The sequence below is a fragment of the Panthera leo genome, chromosome A3 (genome assembly GCF_018350215.1).
Source record: "Panthera leo isolate Ple1 chromosome A3, P.leo_Ple1_pat1.1, whole genome shotgun sequence".
Lineage (NCBI taxonomy): Eukaryota > Metazoa > Chordata > Mammalia > Carnivora > Felidae > Panthera > Panthera leo.
Genome location: NC_056681.1, coordinates 44,030,029 through 44,052,147, shown reverse-complemented (window position 1 = coordinate 44,052,147; position 22,119 = coordinate 44,030,029). Strand labels below are relative to the sequence as shown.

General features: G+C 44.8%; 1 protein-coding gene across 4 annotated transcripts in view; it reads right to left on the bottom strand.

Moving 5' to 3' along the window:
• The window catches only part of SLC24A3 (solute carrier family 24 member 3), a 500,862-nt gene extending 485,097 nt beyond the window's left edge, over positions 1 to 15,765 (bottom strand). For all 4 annotated transcript variants that reach the window (XM_042931727.1, XM_042931724.1, XM_042931726.1 and 1 more), the window contains exon 1: positions 15,286 to 15,765. In XM_042931727.1, the coding sequence (XP_042787661.1) occupies positions 15,286 to 15,724 (439 nt within the window). In that variant the 5' untranslated portion in view covers positions 15,725 to 15,765. The remainder of the gene's footprint in view (positions 1 to 15,285) is intronic.
• Positions 15,766 to 22,119: the final 6,354 nt, after the last annotated feature.

Below are 22,119 nucleotides of genomic sequence, written 5' to 3'. Positions count from 1 at the left end.
AAGCAACTAACATAACCAAGAGCCAACAGTAAATAACTACCCAACTACAGCATGAACCTAAAAATTCCCTCTAGGGGGTGCCGAGGTGGCTCAGTCGTTTAAGCATCTGACCCTTGATTTCAGCTCCGGTCATGACATTCCCATTCCAAGAGAGACCCAGCAACCCCCCCTCCCGCCCCCGTGCCACACCGCCCCCCTGCTATGTCAGGACAGCACAGAGCCTGCTTGGGATTCTCTCTCTCCCTCTCTCTCTCTCTGCCCCTCCCCTGCTTATATGCTCACTTGCTCTCAAAATAAGTAAACATAAAAACAATTGCTAGTTTATAAATACATACATACATACATACATACATACATACATAAAATTCCCTCTAGGGGTGCCTAGCTGGCTCAGTTGGTAGAGCATGCAACTCTTGATCTTACGGTCATGAGTTCGAGCCCCATGATGGGTATAGAGATTATAAATAAATAAACTTAAAAAAAAAATCCTTCCAAGTGCACCTGTTGTGATGAGCACCAGGTGATGTATGGAAGTGTGGAATCACTATATTTTACACCTAAAACTAATAACGCTGTATGTTAACTAACTGGAATTAAAAACTTAACCAAAAAAGAAAAAATAAATAAACCTACTTTGTTGAGGGCTTTATCATAAAAAAACAAAATTAAATTAAAATTCCCTTTAACAGAAAAATATTGGAAAATATAAGGTATTATTTTGGTTATTAATTGTAATTAATAAACCAATGGTCATTAATAAACCAATTTGTGTTTATTAATACGTATGTAGTTTAAAACTTAAGAATGAAAAATAAAGAACAGAATTAATTACAAAGAGTACATATTTTAAGAGAATATATAAAGAATGAAACAACAGCCACAATAAATAATAACAGAATAATTTTCACAAAGAAATGTAAGAAAGAGGGAAATAATTATGAATCTGGGCAGATTTGTTTTAAAGTCTTGATCAAATGAAGCACATTCTGAATGAAAATAATCAATGTTGTAAAATGCCATTTTTCCACAAATTATTTATAGATTTGTCAAAACCCAGAGGCATTTGAGCAAAATTCAACAGAGATTTTAAAGTTCACCTGGAAGGATAAACAAGTGATAATAGCAAATGATTTTTTCCCCAAAACAAGAGGAGAGGAGTCTTGCCCTATCGTTAATAAATACGCTAATGAACTACAACAAGTAATTAATGAGTAAATAGAACAAAATACACATCACAAAAACTCTTCTGGTACATAAGAGAACAAGCATGGAATAAAGGTCAGACCACAAATGTCTAGGTAAAGGAAAGATTATTCAATAAACAATTTAACTATTAAATCTGTTCATCAGTTTAAGTGAAATCTTCATCTTAGTTCTGATACCTTCCAAATGAAATAGAGTTAATTTTTTTTAAACTAAACCATAATATGAGGAAAAAGACATAAAGGATTATGTGGAATAAATACAGTAAAACCTTGGATTGGGAGTAACTTGTTCTGCGAGTGTTCTGAAAGACGAGCCAACATTTCTAATAAATTTTAACTTGCTAAAGGAGCGATGTCTTGCAATACAAGTAGTACGTGATGACAAATGTCATATGATCACAACTGAGCCAATGGTTCTTGAAATTTGCTTTGATTTACAAGTGCTTTGAACTACAAGCATGTTTCCAGAACAAATTATGCTCACAAACCAAGGTTTTATGTACACACTTGAGATCCTGGATCGAAGAATAAAACAATGAAAAAAGACAAGAAAAAAAGAAATACAGTTTTAGCTAGATAAAAATGAAAATCTTCTGTATGCCAAAAAAAAAAAACAACAAAACTGACATAGGATTAAAAACGTATTTATGGAATATATAAAGAGTTTTACAAATCATTAAGAAAAATAGTTATCCCATTAGAAAAAAATGGAGAAGAGACATGAATAAGTTTTTCTCACAAGAAATAAAAAGTCAATAAACATTTTAAACATTCAGTTTCACCAGTATGAAGAAAACACAAAATAAAGCAGTAAGATACCATCTCTCTGCAAACTGAATTTAAAATATGTAAAATAATCATAATATTCCATTCTGGCAGAGAACACTGAATTGAGTACTCTCAAACACTGCTGTTGGAATTTTTAATTTCTTCAAATTCCTGGAAAATTACATAGCAGGATGTTAGCCTTTACAATAGGCATGCACTTTGACACTGACATGGCACTTACTTCTAGGAAACCAGCTTAAAGAAATTGCCATCAATTATCAAGGACTTGAGTACAAGAACAATGATCACAGTGAGGATATAGAAAATACCTAAATATCCCAAATGGAGGTATGAAAAAGTAAACTGTAATATAACCACAGGATAAAATGTAATAGTTAAGGCCATGGGGTCTGGAATCAGACAGCCTGAATTCATATACTACTTAGCCACATAGAAATTTTGGGCAAGTTATTTACACACTGTCTTATTTTTCTTTGCATGTAAAGTGGAGATCATAATGGTACCCACTCCATTGGATATCATGCAGATTAAAGGATTCAATACAGGGAAAAACACTTAAACAGTGCCTCAAGCATGCAAAGTGTTCAATAAACATCACTTGCTATAATACTAAGAAAATTTTTGTGATGTTTAATACTATGCTTATGCAGACAGTGAAAATAATATCTTAAGTTTGATGCTATAGAGAAATGTTTATGATAAGTTAAAGAGCAGAATCTACCAATTCTACACAATCTCTTCCAGGAAATGTAGGAAAGGGGAATAATGTTTCCTAATTCATTTCATGGGGCCAGCAAAACCAGACAAAGATAGTACAATAAACCTATGACCAACACTCTGGGTGATCACAGGTGTGAAAGTCCTCAATAAAACAGGACCAATTCAAATCCAGAAATATGAAAGAAAAAACACACCATGATCAAGTGGGGCTTCTCCAGGGTATATACATTTTTTGAATCTGTAGTCAAAAAATCAATCCATGTAATTCACCATATTAACTGTCTAAAGAATAAAAAACATAGCATCATATCACCTGATGCAGAAAAGCACCTGATAAACTTCAATACCCATCTCTGATAAGAATTCTCAACAAATTGTAACTAGAAGGGAACTTCCTTAACTTGACAAAGGACATGAAAGCCCTACAGTAAACATCATACTTAAAGGACTGAAGGCTTTCCCCTTAAGATCAGGGACAAGGCAAGGATGTCCACTCAAACTCAACATTGTACTGAAAGTCTCAGCCAGTATGATAAAGTGAGAAAAAGAAATAAAAAATTTAAAAAAAAAAACCCCACCCTGGGATCTGAACGTTTACAGCAGCTCTATTCATAATCAACAAAACTAAAACAACCCAAATATCAACAGGTAAATGGATAAACAAGCTGTTGTACATCTGGTTTAATGGAACACTACTCAGCCATGAAAGGGAATGGACCTACCCACACATGCAACAGTGTAATGAATCTGAGAGGCATTCTGCTGAGTGAAAGAAGTCAGTGTCAAAATATTTCATCCTGTAGGATTCCATTTGTTTGACATTCTCAAAAAGACAAAACCAATGGTAACAGAGGTCAAACAATAGGGATGAAGAAGGGTATAACTGCAAAGGGTTGGTTTGACAAAGTTTTGGGGGGCTGATATTTTTGTTCTGCATCATGGCGATTTGAATGTATATTAATTTTTTAATTCAAAAGCGGTATCCAAGATATTATATATAGTATTCAATCAATTTTGTAATATATGAGGGAGGAAATATACCACAATGTTGGAAAATACTGGAATTGACCTGCCTTCATGTCCAGATTTATCGAAAGTAGGTGCAATAGTTTTTCTTTTTGCACTTAACCCAGCAAACATTTGTGATTTCAAATAACCACATTATGAAATCCTACTAAGAAGGTGATTATCATCGGGTTTTCAAAGCCTAGGGTGTTAAGGTCCTAGGAAACTTTGCTTTGTTTGGAAGTGGTGTCCAGATCACAGACTAGAATTGTAACACCAGGTATGAAAAAAGTTGAAATCTTGTAAACTCAAAAACCCCAACAGGAAAAAATTCATGGTTACTCATTTTTGAAACAACTAATCATTGCCATGGTTATATGAGGTGACTCCCCAGGTGGAAAGTAAACCAGCGATGTTAACTCTCTCCTGAAGCAAGTTAAGACTGTCCTAAGAGCCCGTATTTCCAAAAAAAAAAAAAATCCCCCCCAAAATATTTTATTTGCTACAAGAAGTAGCCGCCCCCTCCCCCGACATTCCCTAATTTTCCCCATTTAGTGACCACGCTAAATGCCAAATAATTCCCAACAAGATTTTAGCACTTCAGGAACATTTCAGATTTTGAAATAATTTCACTGAGTCCATCTACATTAAATCCATTTCTAGCCTTAATTTTCTGCTTTTTCCTTAAGTATTTACTAAGCAAAGAGTCAGAAAACTGGGCTCCACCCCCAGCAGTAATTCTCAGATGTTAAGAGACAATAGCCCCCAAGATCTCTATCTCTAATACCCTAAGAAACAGATACTGGTGAAAATCTCATTGCAGAAAGCTTAGCCAAACTGCCTGAATGAACAAGCAACTTGAAAAAACTTTCCACAGAGAATTCATCCAGCAATGCTGTGCAAATGACAGGAAACATCATCCACCAGAGAAACTGGTCACCAGCCACATGCAGCCTTCACCCAGCACTTAGATATGGCTGCCATCCCTGATTAGGAGTGAACCTGACGACTGAGAAAGGTCTCCATGCCCCCAGTATCGCGAATGTTGACGGACTTCACACTCCTCTCCCCACCCCCACCTCACAAGCAGCTTTCGGTGCAGAGCAACACTGCTGGTGGTGGAATTTCCTTTAATTCTAGAAGCTACAATTTTTTTACCTTTATTTTTGGAGTAGGTGACAGAAGTTACTTACTTTGACTGTTGTTTCTGAATAAAAAGATACACAGGCCGTGTGTGGTTAGGACAGGGCAACACAAGTTATCCTCATGATGGTGGATCTGTGCAATATTCTGATTGTGGTGGTTACAGCAACCAACACAAGTGAGAAAGCTGTATAAAACATACACACACCTCTAACACACACTACACACACACAATACTATACACACATGAACAAATACTACACACACATGCATGCACATACACACTACAGGCACACACATGCTGAATTCACTACATACACTACACATACATACGTGTACACACGACACACACACATACTGAATGCACACACACACACATACTGCACACATATGCTCTACACATACATATACACATACAAACACTACCTACACTTAAACAGATACACATATACACATGCACGCACATGAGCACAAATGAAGCTCGGGAATCTGAATAAGGTTGGTGGCTTGTTATCAATGGTACTTCTCTGGTTATGGTATTATACTAGAGTTTTGCAAAATGTTACCATTGAAGGAAACTGGGGGAAATGTACTAGGGATCTCTCTGCATTATTCCTTACAACTGCATATGAATCCACAACTATCTCAATAAAAATCTCAGTTAAAGGAAAGGAGATGATGAAGACTATGCCTTCTTTCCCCCTACCCTGAGCATAAGCCCCATCAGGGGGCAACAACTCTTACCAGTTTCATGTATATGAGAGCTAAAGAGATAAAGGAGGAAGGCAGGAAGGGAGGGGAGGAGGGCAGGAGGAAGGGAGCCTGAAATAAACTGCATTGCATCAAAATAAATTGTTCAGCTCCATCATACTTATAACTGCCTCAGGACAACTCACTGAGTCTAGGAGAATGTTTCTGCTGAACAACACCCCCTAGCCCCCACTTCCTCTCCCACTGGATTCCTACTGGTTCTCCCTCCAGACAGGACATGGGGCAACCCCTCTCTGAGAAACCCAACCACCCCCTGATAAAGATCCAGAACTGGAGACATGGAGCACTGCCCGGTGACATGGCCCAGTTGGATCACCTTACAGAGAAACAGTCAACAGACCCTCCTCTTTGCAGTTTCCAATCATCATTTCAGTAGCCTCTCTTAAATATGAGTACACACAAAGGATCACTTAACTTTTAAAGAAAGCACATAATATGAAAAACAAAGTGGAAAGACAACAGCAACCTGGAAAAAACCAAGTCCACATACAGAAAAGGAAATTCCAAAGACTACTTACTATTCACACACTTTAGGATATAAGCAATGATGCTGTATTGATGAAGCAGAACAGGATGTTACTAAAAATAACTCTCAGAGGAGGGAGAAAAAGAGCTCTTGGAACTAAAAATACAACAGCAGAAATGAAATCCTCAGTAGAACTAGAAGATGTGGTTCAGCAACCTATAGAAATTAGAGCAGGAGGATGAGGGAAAAATGGGAGAGAAGAGATCAGAAAATCAGAATATCAATCTTGGAAGTCAAACACCCCAGTAACAGACAATCCAGAGAGGGGAGAGAGCTTGGGTTGGAGGAATGCACACAAGTTCCCAGATCTGAAGGACATGAGCCTCCAGATGAAAAGAACCAGGTGAGTTCCCAGTACAATACATGAAAACAGAACCACCCCAGCCATTTAACTGATATGCCTGAACATTAGGAACAAAGAGCACCCATGCTTTTGGGGGAGACAGGAGGAAACAGGTAACATACAAAAGAACTAGAACAGCATCAGACTTCTCAGGGGTAACCCTTAAGAGCAATGCCTTCAAAACTGGGGAAACTGAGTTCCAACATAAATTCCCCCTCCAGCCAAACTATCTTCAAAGTGTGAGACTCGAATTAATGTATTTTCAAACCTATTTTCAAATCTACGATGTCTCAAACCTTTGTTTTCTTGTTTCCACACTCTGTCTTAGGAGGCACCTGGAGTGTGTGATCCCCAGAAACGTGTACCACAGGTGAAGGGATAAACCAAGCAGGGCAGGAAATGCATACAGGTTCCTTGCAACACAGGGAGAGCTGGGGGTTGGGGAGGGGGGGGGGGAGTCATGGGCAGTATGAAGCTATAGGCAGATCTCAAGATGACAGCTGGGCAGCAGATTTAACAAGCAACCTATCCAGACTAGACCAAGCTGGAACAATCTGAGAAGGACTTCTGAAAAAAGAGAACTGGATAGAATATCTAACGGCAGTGTACATAGGCAAAGAAGGTGAGGGCAACCGGAGGAAAGTTTGGGCTTCAATTAGTGGTGAAGGCTTAGAAAACTAAGCAAATACTCATTCACATTTAGGACAGAAAAATTAAGCCCAGCATGCTTCATAGCTCGGGTACAAAGAGCACTGACATGGCTGTGATAAATACTGACCACTGCTCTATCCAGAGTTGCCTAGTCTTAGCTGCACACTAGAGCCATCTGCTTCCCTTAAAAAAAAAAAAAAATACCAATACCCAAGCTATACCCAGGAACATTATGTCAGAATCTCTGCAGGGAGTGGGGGGTGGGGGGGAGGGTTAGACCCAGACATAAGTAAAGTTGAAAGTTCCCTCATGATTACAAGGTGCAGAGAAGACGGAAACCCAGGAGCCAAGCAAAGATACAATTTTCACCCTCATGCATACTATTTCCCAGGTACTTATCTGTAGCAACTGCTTATGATCTTGACTTTTGACAATCAGCTATATTCCACCCAGATGTCCTACCAGTAATCAAAGTCAAAATGTCCAAAAGTGAATGTTCCTTCTTAAAGATGGTGCTATTGACTCAGCAACGTTAACCTTCAGCACTCCCTTTCTCCTGGTCACCCATGCTTCCCATCACCCACTTTGTTCTTACATCAAAACCCTACCCAAGAAATGTGCTTGTTACTTCCTGTTCCCTGTGGGTTCAGAGCGCACAGTTTGTCACTCAAGTGAAAATGACTTTTGCTGAGGTCAAACAATGCAGAAGCAGAGAGGGAGTCATGAAGAGAAAAACACAAAGTTGCAAATGTGAAATTCCTCTGAACTAGGTCAACAGAGAAGCAGACTTTAATTGTTCTCATTCTCCTAGAAATGAAGAGTGATGGACAAGAAATAATGGCTAGATTTCATGATTTAGATAAGCAATTTGTATTGGTTTGAATACCTCCAGAAATATCAAAGGCCTATTCACCGTACCTTCCAATGTTTGAAGTCTAGAGTTCAAAGGGTCATGACTGCTCCTCGATCACAGATGTGTCCAGGAAAAGTTGAGTTTTGTTTTTTTTTTTTTTTAATGTTTATTTTTGGAGAGAGAGAGAGAGAGAGAGAGAGCGAGCATGTGAGCAAGGGAGGGAAAGAGAGAGAAGAGAGAATCCCAAGCAGGCTCTGTGCAGAGCCCAACGTGGGACTCAAACCCACAAACCTTGAGATCATGACCTGAGCCTAAATCAAGAGGTGGATGCTTAACCACCTGAGCCCACCCAGTTCCCCTTGGGAAAGCTCAGCTTCTATCCAAGTGTCAAATGTCTATGCACTGCCATTCAAATTCACAATTCCCCATATATACATCTCGTTAAAAGTTAGGCAAGGTTGGGGAAACAGGGGTGCTGTCGATTAAGCATCTGACTTCAGCTCAGGTCATGATCTCACGGTTTATGGGTTCAAGTCCTGTGTCGGGCTCTGTGTTGACAGCTCAGAGCCTGGAGCCTGCTTCAGATTCTGTGTCTCCCTCTCTCTCTGTTCCTTCCCCGCCTGTGCTCTGTCTCTCTGTCTCTCAAAAATAAACAAACAGTAAAAAAAAAATTTTATTAGCCAAGGTTTCATTTGGGGTCTGTGCCTAAAACCTTATCACCTTGCAGTTCCCCACCATGTTTGGGGACCCAATTTATACCCTCACCTGCAGTAAATGAGATAAGCTATCTCTCCTGCACCTGTGTTAATACTTGACATTATCCTGCATTTTCATTTTTGCCAACCTGATATTTAAAAATGTATTTCATCATTTTTAAAATGAGATTTCCCTGATTATTATTGAGGTTGAGGATTTTTACTGGTATCTACTGGTCATTTACAACTGCTTTGTCAACTGCCTGTCAGTATCTTTTACCCAATTTTTATACATTTGTTTTTTGTTCCCCATTCATTACCAACCTAATTCCTTTGATTTTCCAGGTTCCAGCTTCTCCTTACTACCAACACCTCCTCACGCCATGCTGTCTCTCTCATTCGCCTCGCCTATAATTCTTGAAAATTAGCTGTTCGACGCCTCTCTTCCCACTAAAGTCTAAGCCACCATGAGGACAATATTCTGAGTATCCATCTCAGACACTGCTGTCACCCCAACAACTAGTAAAAAGCCTGCCAAATATTAACTGGATGAATGAATGGAGGTCCTTGGGTCTTACACCAGTGGAGTCCAGGCAGAAACTCATTCAAGAGGTGCCACTGAAGACTGTTTCACAAGGGACCACTTACAAAGGTGGGAGTGGGAAAACTGGTAAGGGAGGTGAAGCCCCCAGGGATGAGAATGAGGACAGGACTGGTGCACCTGCAGCCACAGGAGAGAGTCTGGAAGATATCTTCCATGTCTTAAAACTCACAACTCTGTGATTAAAACTGCCTGGATGGCACCACGTTTCACTAGAGAAAACCTTCTTACACTGTATCCCTTAATACGTCAAATTCTCAAACCCTACAGGATAAAACCATGTTTCAAACTGTTGCAAAGACAAACAAAAGTCATTGCCAAACAAGCCCTTCAGAAACTGAGGGCAGGAAAAGAGCAGAAAAACTTGAATTACCTTCTGGAAGTACCACTCATTTGCTATGTGACTTCAAGGACATCTTATGAACTTTCTGTACCTCAGTCTCCCCAATACAAGAGTCACTGTACTATTATTCCCTCCAAAAACATATATTTAGCTCAAGGAAAAGTAATCTCCTTGAGGAAAAAGAGAGTTGCCAAAATCCTGTCCTATCAGCCAACTTCCACCAAGCCCTGGAATTCTCAGCAAATGGCTGGTTTTGCAATTCTTTTGGCTTTGCCAACCCTCCAGGGTATTAAAAAAAATCTTCCCACAAGGATTCAAGGCTTGCAAGTAAAGGAAATCTTTGAGAAAAATCTGGGTTGATGAGCAGCTAAGAAAAGCCAGGAGAGACACATCTATATATGTTTAGGCAGAAAATAGAAAAGGTTGAAAAGCGATGTGTTTCTAAAATACTGCTTCTATGAAAGCAACCTTCTGTTACTCCTTTACTCTCCCCAGTCGACTGAAAAAGGCAGTGTGATTCCCATTTTCTATTCGCGTCCTCCTCAGCTGGAGCTAGGCAATGCAGGGGCATGCAGCTTGGATACAAGTGGGCTTGGGATCAAATCCTGCCACTTAATGAAGTGACACAAAGCAAGGCACTCACCTTGTGTGGCTCCGTGTTAGCCCATGAAAAATGGGTAACAACACTGACTTTGATGGATGGGGGAGGGGGGGAAGAATCCTAAATCGTGAGATTAAAACGCATGCCAGTAACTGAGCTCCTGACATGCAGTTGCTAGTTATTACAGGTACTGTAGTTCAGAAATCAAAACAGCTTCTTTACTTAACAAGTGTCTTTTGAGCATCTACTAAGGGCAGTTGATGCAGATGACAAAGGTGAGCAAAGGTCAGAGGGCCCCTGATCTCCTGGAGCTTATTAGAATGTGGTGAAGAGGACAGGTTACTCAAATCACAACCAAACAAATACATAATTGGCAACTGTGATAAATGCTATGAAGAGAAAATAGCTCAAGGAGCAAAATGGGAGGACCTAGTCTGGTTGGGTAGATCTTAGGCCCAGAAGTGAAAGATGAACGAGCTGTGATTGATAAATGTGGAACTGGCATGTGTGACAGGTCTGGGGCCAGAAGAAATGTCACCCTTTTGAGGAGCATTAGAAAGACCAGTGTAGTGAAGCATGGAAGGGAGGGCAGGAAGGGAGGATATCCAGGCAGAAGAATCCAGCAAGGCGTCCCTGTAAACCACACGAGAGATTGAGAGGTCGTGGCCATTGTCCTCTGAGGACTGGGAGGTCGCAAAGCTAAAGATAGGCTCTCAGCTTGGCAACTGAAATGTGCAGTTCAAGTACCCACACAGCCCTCTTTTCAGATACCACCTGTGGACCCCACACCTAACTTAAGACGGGCTGCCATGTTTTCATGATTGGAAGGTATTTCAAATATGTGTATATTTATCATTCACCATTTACCTCCTTGGGAAATGTCTGTGTCTCTAAGTTATTATCCCTTGGATCCCTGGTTTTCCAAAGATAGCCACAATATACATGCCCACCTGCTCTCCTTACAATATAACCTGACACTCCTCCACTGAGTAAGTGGTGACATCTATGTCCCCCCTTTTTGAACTTAGGATGACAACTGCCAATGCCTTGGCCAAAAGAAAACAGTGGAAGTCATACCACATGACTTCTGAGGCTAAGACATAAATGCTGTGTACGTCCACTTTATCCTCTTGGAACCCAACTGCTGTGTTCTGAGGGAGTTCAAACTAAGGCACATGGAGAAGCCATATGGAGAGGCCATACATAGGTGTTCTGGGTAAATGCCCAGCTGAGAGCCCAGCCAACAGCTGGCCTCAACCCCAGACACGGGAGTGATGTTGCCTCCAGATGACTGCAGACCCAGCTGTCAAGTCACCCAGCCTTTCAATCTTTCCAGCTGAGCCCCAGACGTGGAGCAGAGATAAGCCATCCCAGAACACCCTGTCCAAACTCCTGACCCAAAGTATCCATGAGCAAAAACATAAAACAGTAGTTCTACACCACTACGTTTTGAGGAGATCCATTATTAGAAACAGTAACTGGGCCAGAATATATATGTAAACTTTGAGCTATATATATTACATATTTTTTTTCTTATTCATTATTCACCTACCTAGGAACTTTCTAGAGGGGATGTTTATCATCACTCCTAAGCTAGAACCTCTGGGCTTTATTCGTACCACTTCTGGAAAAAGATGACCAGGTTCCTCACTTCAAAGAAAAACTAAACATTTTCAGACCACTCAAAACATGCAAAAGTAATCCATTCTCACTGCAGAAACAAGAAAAAGAAAAGAAAACCCTCATTTAGCCAATCTGACACCTTACTTCAATTGGCTTTGAAAACAGATCAAAAATGTCATCTTTAAGATACAAAACAGATGAACATAAGGGAATGGAGGCAAAAATAATAGAAAAACAGGGAGGGAGACAAAACAGAAGAGACTCTTAAATATGGAGAACAAATAGAGGGGTTGTGGTGGGAAGCAGGGTGGGGGGGAAAAGGGGATGGGCTAAATAGGTAAGGGGCATTAAGGAATCTACTCCTGAAATCATTGTTGCGCTATAAGCTAACTAACTTGGATGTAAATTAAATAAATAAATTATTTTTTTAATTAAAAAAAAAAAAAAAACATGATCTTTATCAGCAACCATAGAGCCCTAGCTAGGACTGAAGAGCCCTTGTTTCCCTTCCTGAAGAGGAAGCCCTTGCTTCCTCTACCGCTGAAAGCTCAAGCGTCTGCGAAGATGGTGTGCAGCTACTGAATGAGGCAATGCACATAAAGCATACTGAGCTCAGTGCTTGGCGCTTACAAGCCCATCCACCAGTTGTTACTCCTGCTCTGGTTATTGTGAGGATTCACATTTTTGTTGATTCCAGCAGTAACCCTTCCCCGACTTGTATTTAATAATGCTTGCATCCCATCTCAGCAGAAAGGAGTCAATACTGGAGTTTGGTTAGATGTCAGGAAAGGGAGCTCAGGTTCCACACCATCGAAGTGTTACACAACACTATATAACACAACTGCCACACATCCCTATTTTGGTTTGGTAAAAGAACAGTCTTTTTTATAAAAAAAGAAAAATCGATATGTGTTAAGAAAACAGGCCTCTGAGAAGTTACATTTTAATCACGGTGTGGTTTTCAAGGTAAATTAAAAACTATATTCTCCTTGGATCATTAGGAAGGTACCCCCCATGTGATTATATAAATATTACAAAGCTGCACCCAGATGGTGGCATGAATACCAGGAAACAGAGGTGGGATCAAAGAGTCAGGCCACCTTGGGTTGGGTCCTCCCTCTACTCCTCAATTGCTGTGTGACCTTAAGTGAATCACTCAGCCTCTCGCAGACACAGGGTCTTTGAAACAAGGCCAAACTCCACACTTTTTATCCATACTGAAAAGACACTTAAGTAGAGTTAGCACCCAAGTTTCCAGGGTAAAAAGTCAGTATTCTAAAGCTTAAGTATGCCAAAGGACAACCCCCCCAAGCTAAATAACCACTTGCAGATTCACACACATTAATATCTTAAATATGATCTAAAACACACACACACACACACACACACACACACACACACACACACACACAAACACCTGGGCCTGGCTGTGAATCAGCAAGGTATCACGTAATGAAATCATGAGTATCTACTTGAAGAAAAGGTGATTCGAGACAGAATTACAACTGGCGTGCCATTTGGGGGCTGGATGGCATCCCCCTTCACACTGCTGGATTTTCACGGTGATCTTCAGTTGCTGAGGTGGGGGTCTTCTGAAAGCTTGCATTTATGGAAGGAGAGAGAAAGAGAGAGAGAATATGGGAGGACAGAGATCAAGGGAAGAGACCAGGGAAAGGGCTGTGCTATGGAACAAAGTCGGAGTTGGTGGCACCTGAAAAGAAATGTCACTGCTAGGGAAACCATTTCAAAATGACATTTTAGTCACCAGGTTTCTAGTTTGCAGAGTGTCTTCCACCCCCTTCCTCCTGAACACCCCGGCTTTCCCAGAGCCCCAGGTGGCCCCCAGCCATCGATGGACTTAACTCTATGGGCCACACTGGCCATCCAGAAAAATGCCCCTTACATCCTGGAAGTGATGGGCACTCTAGAACTCCCAGAGCCCCAGCATGCAGGAAACATGGCCGGCACGTAATTGACTTAGAAGAGCCCTTACCAAAGGTGGCATCAAGTACAGACTGGCTTTGCACTCACAAAAATCAGCAAGATTAAAAGGGGGTTAATGAAAACCCTCTTCGAGAGAATCAGTCAGTCACTGCTTTTGGCAGGTCCGACACTGCCCTTTAAGAGAAGTCCAGCTTCCCTCCCTGGCACACTCCCCTTCACCAGATAATCTGGGATTCAAGAGAAAAGGAGAGAGCTCTGGAGTCCCAACGGCTCCACTGAAGACCGGGACCGACTCGCTCATATTACCATATAAGATGAAGTCTGTCAAGAGGTCTGCTAAGACTTGAACCAAGAGGGACCACCTGCTTTCCCCACAAAGCACGAGACCAGCCAATCTGGGGGACATCCCCTTTTTAACCGATGCCATCCTTCACCATCACTATCAAAGTGCTTTTGTGCTGCACTTCATAACGCCTTGTATTAGAGCTACATCTTTCTTAACACCAAGGCACATACTTGTAACGGCTTTTTCTTTTTCTCACAACCATTTTTACGGCTGTTTTCCCACGAACCATGCCACTTGAACTGCTGGGATATAAAACCGTTTTTACAACATTCTTTTTCTTCCAAGTCTTTCCCTCCGTTATTTAGACAGCTGCCCCCCAGGGTCCAAACTGTTTTCAGTGGACAACTGTTCTGAGCACATTTCTCCACAAGGTCTATTTCAGCTCAAGAAAGGCCAAGGACAAATAAGACAAAAGTTGTGGGGAAAGGGCAGACCCACTGCAGGGCACCATGAGAGCAGAATGCAGCGTGACGGGGCAGCACAATCTAAATCATTTCTTCCAGAGCTGCAAGTGCCCAGAAGGGATCAGTCTTCCCAGTGAGTGGTCAGTGAAAGAGAACAAGTCCATTCCTAAACCCTAGCCAGGCGGCCAACACTTTTCCTCCCCGGAGTTCCCGGCACCTGTTCTAGAAAAGCGGGTACGGAGCTTTCTGCCTGGTCCAGACCGCCTGTTCCGTATGGGGAACACTGGGAAATTATGTGTTTCACCAGTCAACCAGACCCCTTCATGCCCTCAACAAGCCGAAGGTGTACAGGTGGTTACCTGCACAGGTACCAAATCGTACCGGGACAACTTCATTGCTGGCCTTGGGGGACTTCTTTAGGGGAACAGCCCCCACCCCCTCCGCCACCAGTCCCTCCTGCCGGTGGGTAAGAAGGACAGAGAGCCAAGAGGCACAGGTAAGGGTCCCCAGGGCCAGCCAGGCGCCCCCGCGTGCCGGCCGCGACTCCACTGCGCGATCCTGGCCTCCAGGGCCCCCTCCTCCCGAGCCCCTCCGAGAGGCAGGGGGAGTCCTCGTGCCCGGCACCCCTTCCTGCCGGCCAGCCTGCTCGCCCCGCGCCCGGCCCGGGAGCCCCGAGCTGCCGGAGCCGCAGCGCCCACTCGGGGCGAGCCGCGAGCACTCACCATTATGCTCTTGCATGCTCGACAGCGACCAGAGCAGCAGCGCCACCAAGGCCAGGAAGCAGAGCTGGCTCAGCAGAAGGTCCCTCCGGCGGCTCCGGCGACGCTCGCGGTCCTCGTCGTCGGGCGACGGCATCCTCGGGCGGCAAGGCAGCGGCCCCGGCGGGGGCCTCGGCTGGCGGCGGCCGCTCCTGTCGCGGGCGGCCGCGGCGGGGACGGCGGCGGGAGGCACCCCTGCGCGCTGCAGCCGCGCGTCCTCGCTGCGCTCCCGCCTGGCCGCCGCCGCCTCCTCTTCCTCTTCCCTGCCGCTGCCGGGCTCGTCGTCTTCGTCCTCGTCGTCGCTGTCGCTCAGTCCCTCCTCGCCCTCCTCCTCCTCCTCCTCGCCGCTGGCCCGCGCCGCCGCCTCCCGGCGCTCGGGGTCCCTCTCTTCCTCGCGCGCCATGGCTCCCACGCTCGGCGTCCGCGCTCGGCCTCGGGCGGCGGCGCGGCGGGGGCGGCGGGGGCGGCCGGGAGGCGGGGGCGGCGGCGGCCGAGGAGGAGGAGGAGCGGGGAAGGACCGGCGGGAGGAGGGCCCGCCGCTGGCCAACTCCGCGGGCTGGCGAGGCCACCCGGGCTGGCTCCGGCCTCGCCGGCTGCGGGAGCGCGTCGCGGGACCGCCCGCTCCCTCACTCCATGGTCCGCGCGCGGGGAGCGGGGAGCCGGGGCCGAGCGGGGCCGGAGCGCGCCGGGAGCACGGGCGGCGCAGCTCCCGCAGCCTGCGGCGGCGCGGCGGCTCAGGCTCGGAAGCGGGCGGGGGGCAGTGCCGGGGACGCAGCCCGCGCTGGCCGGCGCGGCGGAGAGGGGGCGCGTGGGGAGGAGACTGAGCTGGGGAGGGAGCCCCGTGCGCGATCCTTCGGCCGTGCGGTGCCAGGGGGAGGGAGGGGGCGGCGCAGAAGGCCCCCTCGTGGGGAGCACGCCGCCGGGAGGCGGGTCTCCGGGCAGAAGGAATCGCCCGAAACTTCGGAGAAACAGAGGGGGTCTCTTCAGCCCCGCTCCCCACTGTCTGCCCGGAGCGGAGACGCCGCGAGTGCGCTCAAGCTGCGCGCGCCCAGCCGCTAGCCGCGCCTCCTCCCGCGGGCCTCCTGGGTTTCCCTCCGCCCCCTTGTGGGGATCCCCAGCGCGCCAGCCTCTGGACCTGGAACCGGACTCTCTGGAGGCACTTGGCTCGCGAGGGTGTCCCGGCTCCCCGCGCTGGCTCGGCTCACACTTCACTCCCAATCGCGCTGGATCCAACCCAATGCTGTTGCTGAAGGGAGGGGGGGAGGGGGGAGGGGCGGCTGGCACTGTCCCTGAGTGAGGCAGCCTGAGGATCCCTAGCCAACCTCGGGAGGAAGACCCTGGCCTTCCGCAGGGAGCATCAGCCTGCCCCTACCCCCCATGAGGAGGAAGCCCTAGTTCCCCCATTTCCCTGCCCCCAGTTCTGCTCCCACCCTCACCTACTTAGGGTGGTGTCTGTCCTGGAGTCTGGACCGGCCCACAGCCCTGCAAAAAGGTGCCCATTTAGAGAGAACACCTAGTGGTCTCAGAACCACCCACCCTTCCTGCGAGGGTTTCCAGGTGCCTCCCTAGGTCTGCGGGCAGGATAGCAGATAAATAGACCTGAGATACAGCCTTTGCGATGGGGCTGAAAACAAAAAAGGATCACCTGGACACCAGGGGTCTGTCTGGGTGACTGTCTCCATGGAATCTGGTCATGTTAAGGAACGTAGATGCAGACATCTAGGCAGGTGAGGAGGAAGGAAGTTTCTCCACTCCTCGGTCTGAGAGCACACACAGAGTCCAAGTGTGTCACCAACCTTGGAGACCCGTGGGTGATCACCTAGCCCACAGTCTCTAAGATGAACCCAGATATCACATGGGGACAGCAGGGTCACAGCAAACAACAAAGCAAGCCTTCAAAAGTGGCTGGCTTCCTTTCCACAGAGGGACCATTTCACTCAAGGAGACTGGAAGACTTTTCTGCTTCTTGGTTACGTCATTTACTCAGACGTGTTCTCAGCTCAACATATTCCCAGACACAGAACACCTTCCCTACGATGCCGGTGTGGTTGTCCTTATGCTTTGGTTCCCAGGTACTGAGAAGGATTTAAAACTATGTAAGTTCATCCAGGCTGGAGTGTGTGGGGGGAATTCTCCAGTGGTGTTACCTCCCTCAAACATTCAGAGACACAGGAATGGAAGGTTAGGAGCTGAGTACGTGCCTTCATTCAGCTAACTGGGGAAGATACTCAAATAGCTTTTTCTAGTGTAAATAGGAAAAATAAAAGTGAAAGAGAGAACTAATTGGGCTAGGGAATGAACACAACACCAGCTCAGGGGGAGATTGCCACAGGCACAAGGAATTGTGTAATCCGGTAAAGGGAGAGGTATCCGGGAGGGAGCAGGGAGGAGAAACCAGGAACTGGCAATTCCCTAGAAATTCTCCTAACACCTGCAGTGAGAGGAAGAAACAGGGCAGGGGAGAGAGACAGATCACTCCAGTGGCACATAGAAAGGACATTTTAGTTAATACTCATTTTGACAGATTTCAGAGTAAAGAGGGTATTGAAGTAAAAACAAAGATCCCCAAGCAGCCAGTCACCACCCATGATGAAAAATGGGGAATTCTCTTCCCCGGTCTGATAGCACCTTTGCCCTGGTGGATCCCTCACCCCCACACCCCAGACGATGGCTTCTCTGCAAGAAGGAGAGGAAAGCTTCCTTCTTGGGTCAAGGAAGTCCCTCTTCTTCAACAGGAACACTTTGGAGTTGGGGGGGGGGGGAGAGCAGACTGCTAAGTCCTGTGTCAGCACTGGGGGAGGAAGACAGACCCCAGTGGGCTCCTCTTCCAAGGAAAACAGTTATTTTTGTCCTATGTGTTGTCTCCTAGTCTTCAGAGGCACCCCCTTTCCAACTGAATTTTGTTAGGAGCAGCAACTAAAATAGCTAATGTGCTACTTACCTTTCACCATCAGGATCATCATCAATCCTCAGGTAGCTTTTGCCTTTTATTTCTTAATCCATTTGTATTCCATCTCACATTTTTGTCCGTAGAGAGAAAATTCCAGGCCCTGATATTCAGTCTAAGGATTAGCTTGCTTAGAAAGAGAGGCATCGACCAAGGATGTGCTGAGGCCTTCACTCTTCCAGGAGTGAGCCAGGCACCTCCTCACCCAGGGCTGGGTGCTGGGAATCACCACACACAGCCCCTGTTTTTACCTCCTTATCAACATTCCAGTTTCAGTGCTGTGCAAAGACTTTGGGCTGGATGCGGGGGCCCAGAAGTGATTCATCTGTCTCCCAGCTCTGCCTTTATAACAAAGAGTTAAAAGCCTCCCATGACCACATTCACTGATGCTCAGCCCAGGAGAGCTCTTAACTCAGCCAGGGAGCAGGGCCTTATCTGTGCCCAGACAGCCAGCAGCTTCTAGACCCTTCTGCCTTCTTTCTAGTTCTCCAGCCCTCCCCTCGCCCACAGCACCCAGCCTGATAAAGCAGTTTCCACAACAGAACAAGGTTGTAGCTCCATAACACGAAAGAGTGCCAGTGTGTCAGACAAACCACCAGTTGAGAAGGAAGGAAAGGAAGAAATGAGAAAACCAGAAAAGCCACTTGCTGTGTGAGGTGCTCACCATGATTGTACCATAACACAGGGAGATATGGCCCAAGAAAGAGGAAAGACCACTGGATGTTCACAGAAAACCTTTTTACGTCTTTTTTTTTTTTTTTTTTTAAGTAAGCTCTACACCCAATGAGGGGCTTGAACTCATGATCCTGAGATCAAGAGTCATACGTTCTACCAAATGAGCCAGGCAGATGCCCCTCACAGAAAACCTTTAAACACAATAAGGCCAAATGTTGGCAGATGAGGGAATGAAAGGAGGAAACTCTTCCATGGAATGTTTCTGGAATAGTCCTCAGGTATAGCACCCCCTCCATATGTCTGGAGACAACCACCCAGGCTTCCTGTCACTGCCTAACCTTGGTAAACTGCAGCATTGACCCGCTGCTCTTCACCTGTACACGTGTCACCCTGCACGCACACAGCACCCAGATTTGGATAGAACCCCAACTTCATCCAGGAAAGCCTGACCACATGTTTCCCTCCCCATTCTTATTAGCTGTCTTTCTCAAAAAGCCAGTAAAACTCCTTTAGACTCTTCCTGTCAGCATTTTGAAGAACACAAAATAATCACTCGTGTGTGTGTGAGTCCACACTTCACATCCTGAGGCATTTGAGAACACCTTGTCTGCAAGGTGGGGCTTATGCTATGTTAATTGTTCAGTTTACAACGAGAGTTAAAAGAAACTGCTTATTTTATTATAGTTTCAATTTTTTATTTTCCTTTTGCACAACTATTTGGTAATTTTGACTTGCTACATGGGTATAACTGTAGATTTTGTTTTCCTAGTGGAACACTGTCATATTCACAGCTATTTATTTTTCAAAAAAATATTTAGTGGGGTGCCTGGGTGGCTTAGTTGATTGAACTCGAGATCCCAGCTCAGGTGTTGATCCCAGGGTCGTGACTTCAAGCCCTGCGTTGGTCTCCATGGTGGACATGGAGCCTACTTAACAAATAAATAGGGGCCCCTGGGTGGCTCAGTCGGTTAGGCATCCAACTTAAGCTCAGGTCATGATCTTGCGGTTCGTGGGTTCGAGCCCCGCATTGGGCTCTGTGCTGACAGCTCAGAGCCTGGAGCCTGCTTCAGACTCTGTGTCTCCCTCTCTCTGCCCTTTCCCTACTCGTGCTGTATCTCTGTCTCTCAAATAAATAAACATTAAAAATTGTTTTAAATAAATAAAAAAAAGTAAAAAAAATAAAAGTATTCAGGTATCATAATATACAAACCATAAAATGCACACAGCTTAAGCATATACCCTACATGGGTTCCAGATCATGACTTAGAACATTTCCTGAACCCGCTCCCCCACCAAGGCTCCCTTGTGCCAATTCTCCCCCGCAGGTAATAACCCTCTGAAAATAATCCCTCACAGGTCATCATTGCCTGTCCTTGAACTTCAGGTAAACGGACGCTTGTTCCTGTGGAATCCATCTGCACCGGTGTATAGAACTCTAATTTTTTTTTTCATGCTGCGTAGGTGTAGATTGTTTTTACCTGATGCTTCAGTTCCCTTCCAAGTTCAGTGTAAGCCAAGAATAACGAAACCACTGCCTCTGGATCAGAGACAAATGACCTCCCAGACTGGCTAGTTTTATAAGGAACTTCAGCTGAAATTGAAACAGTCACCGGCTGCTTCTCAAACCAGTTACACTACCCCAGGGTAACTGCAGGACGACAGGTCAACCGGTAAACTTCGGGGGTCAAGCTTTTAAAGACAGACCCAGAAGAATCCCTCAGATGTGCATAAGATTTGGACTCTGCTTTTAATGGAAAAATCACAAACCATTTCTTATGCATTCTTTCCACCCTTCTTTTCTTCTAAATGAGAAGAAAGTAGAATGGGTACCATCAGGAGAGATTCCCACCCACTCGGTGGCAGAGCCATGGAGCAGCCTTTCAATCAAATGCCCGTGGGCTTAAAAAGTACAAGACAGCTTGTGAGAAATGTCCATCCCCAGCCCCACCCAGGGGAATGGGATTCAGGAAGCCTGGAAATCTGCATCCTTCACAAGCTCCCAGGGATTCTCTTGCGTTAAGGTTTGAGATCTGCTATTTGAGAGAATACAGTTTGGTGTGTATTTTTGGTGGATCCTGGAGGGCAAATCTAAAAATGAAAAATATATTACCTAGCCCCTTTTTGTCAATATTTTTAAGCAATTTTTTTTGAGTGTTTGGAAGAAAGAAAGACAGGGCACACAAACACACCTTATTCCTAAGGCTGTATCTGTCTTCTGTTTCACACAAGTGCTATTAAAAATAAAAGAGACTCTGGGAGCCTGGGTGGCTCAGTAGGTTAAGTGTCTGACTTTGGCTCAGGTCATGATCTCACAGTTTGTGAGTTCGAGCCCCACGTTGAGCTCTGTGCTGACAGCTCAGAGCCTGGAGCCTACTTAGGATTCTGTGTCTCCCTCTCTCTCTACTTCTCACACTCTGCCTCTCTCTCTCTCAAAAATAAACATTATAAAAATAAGATAAAAGAGACTCCTATAAAAAATAATCCAGAGCCATGGAGATAATAGAGGGGTCAAAATTTTGAATCCTCAGAGGACAAAAATTGAGAATTCATAATTTGAACAAATTACTCATTCTATCATAATCATTCAGAAAGAAAACACTTAGGCCCCCCTAATTTCATTCTGTGGATGTAAACTTGGAACACAGGATGCTGAGTATGGCAGGGAGGGCCCTGGGAGCTTATTTCTGTAAAGGTATAAATACTAGGCTTAGTAATCCCATGGTTTTAATAAAGAAAAAAAAAGATCTATAAGGGGCGTCTAAGTGGCTCAGTCAGTTAAACGTCCAGCTCTTGATTTCAGCTTGGGTTATGATCTCCCATTTCATGAGTTTGAGCCCCAAGTTGGGCTCTGTGCTGACCTCAAGGAGCCTGCTCAGGATTCTCCCTCTCTCTCTGCTTGTCCCCTGCTCACGCTCTCTGTCTCTCTCAAAATAAATAAATAACTAAATAGACTTAAAAAAAAAAGAAAATACATCTATAAAATGTCTTATTATTTTTAAATTTTGGGACCCCATCCTGATAGATATATCTTAAGTAGCAAAAGCAAAACTGTGTAAAGAATTGTGCAACATCATTTTTGTAAAGTTAAGCAAAATCATGTATGTCTCTGGACAGGCAAATAGATGTCAAAATATATATAGGTATAAATACATATGGATATAAAATTTATAGATCTC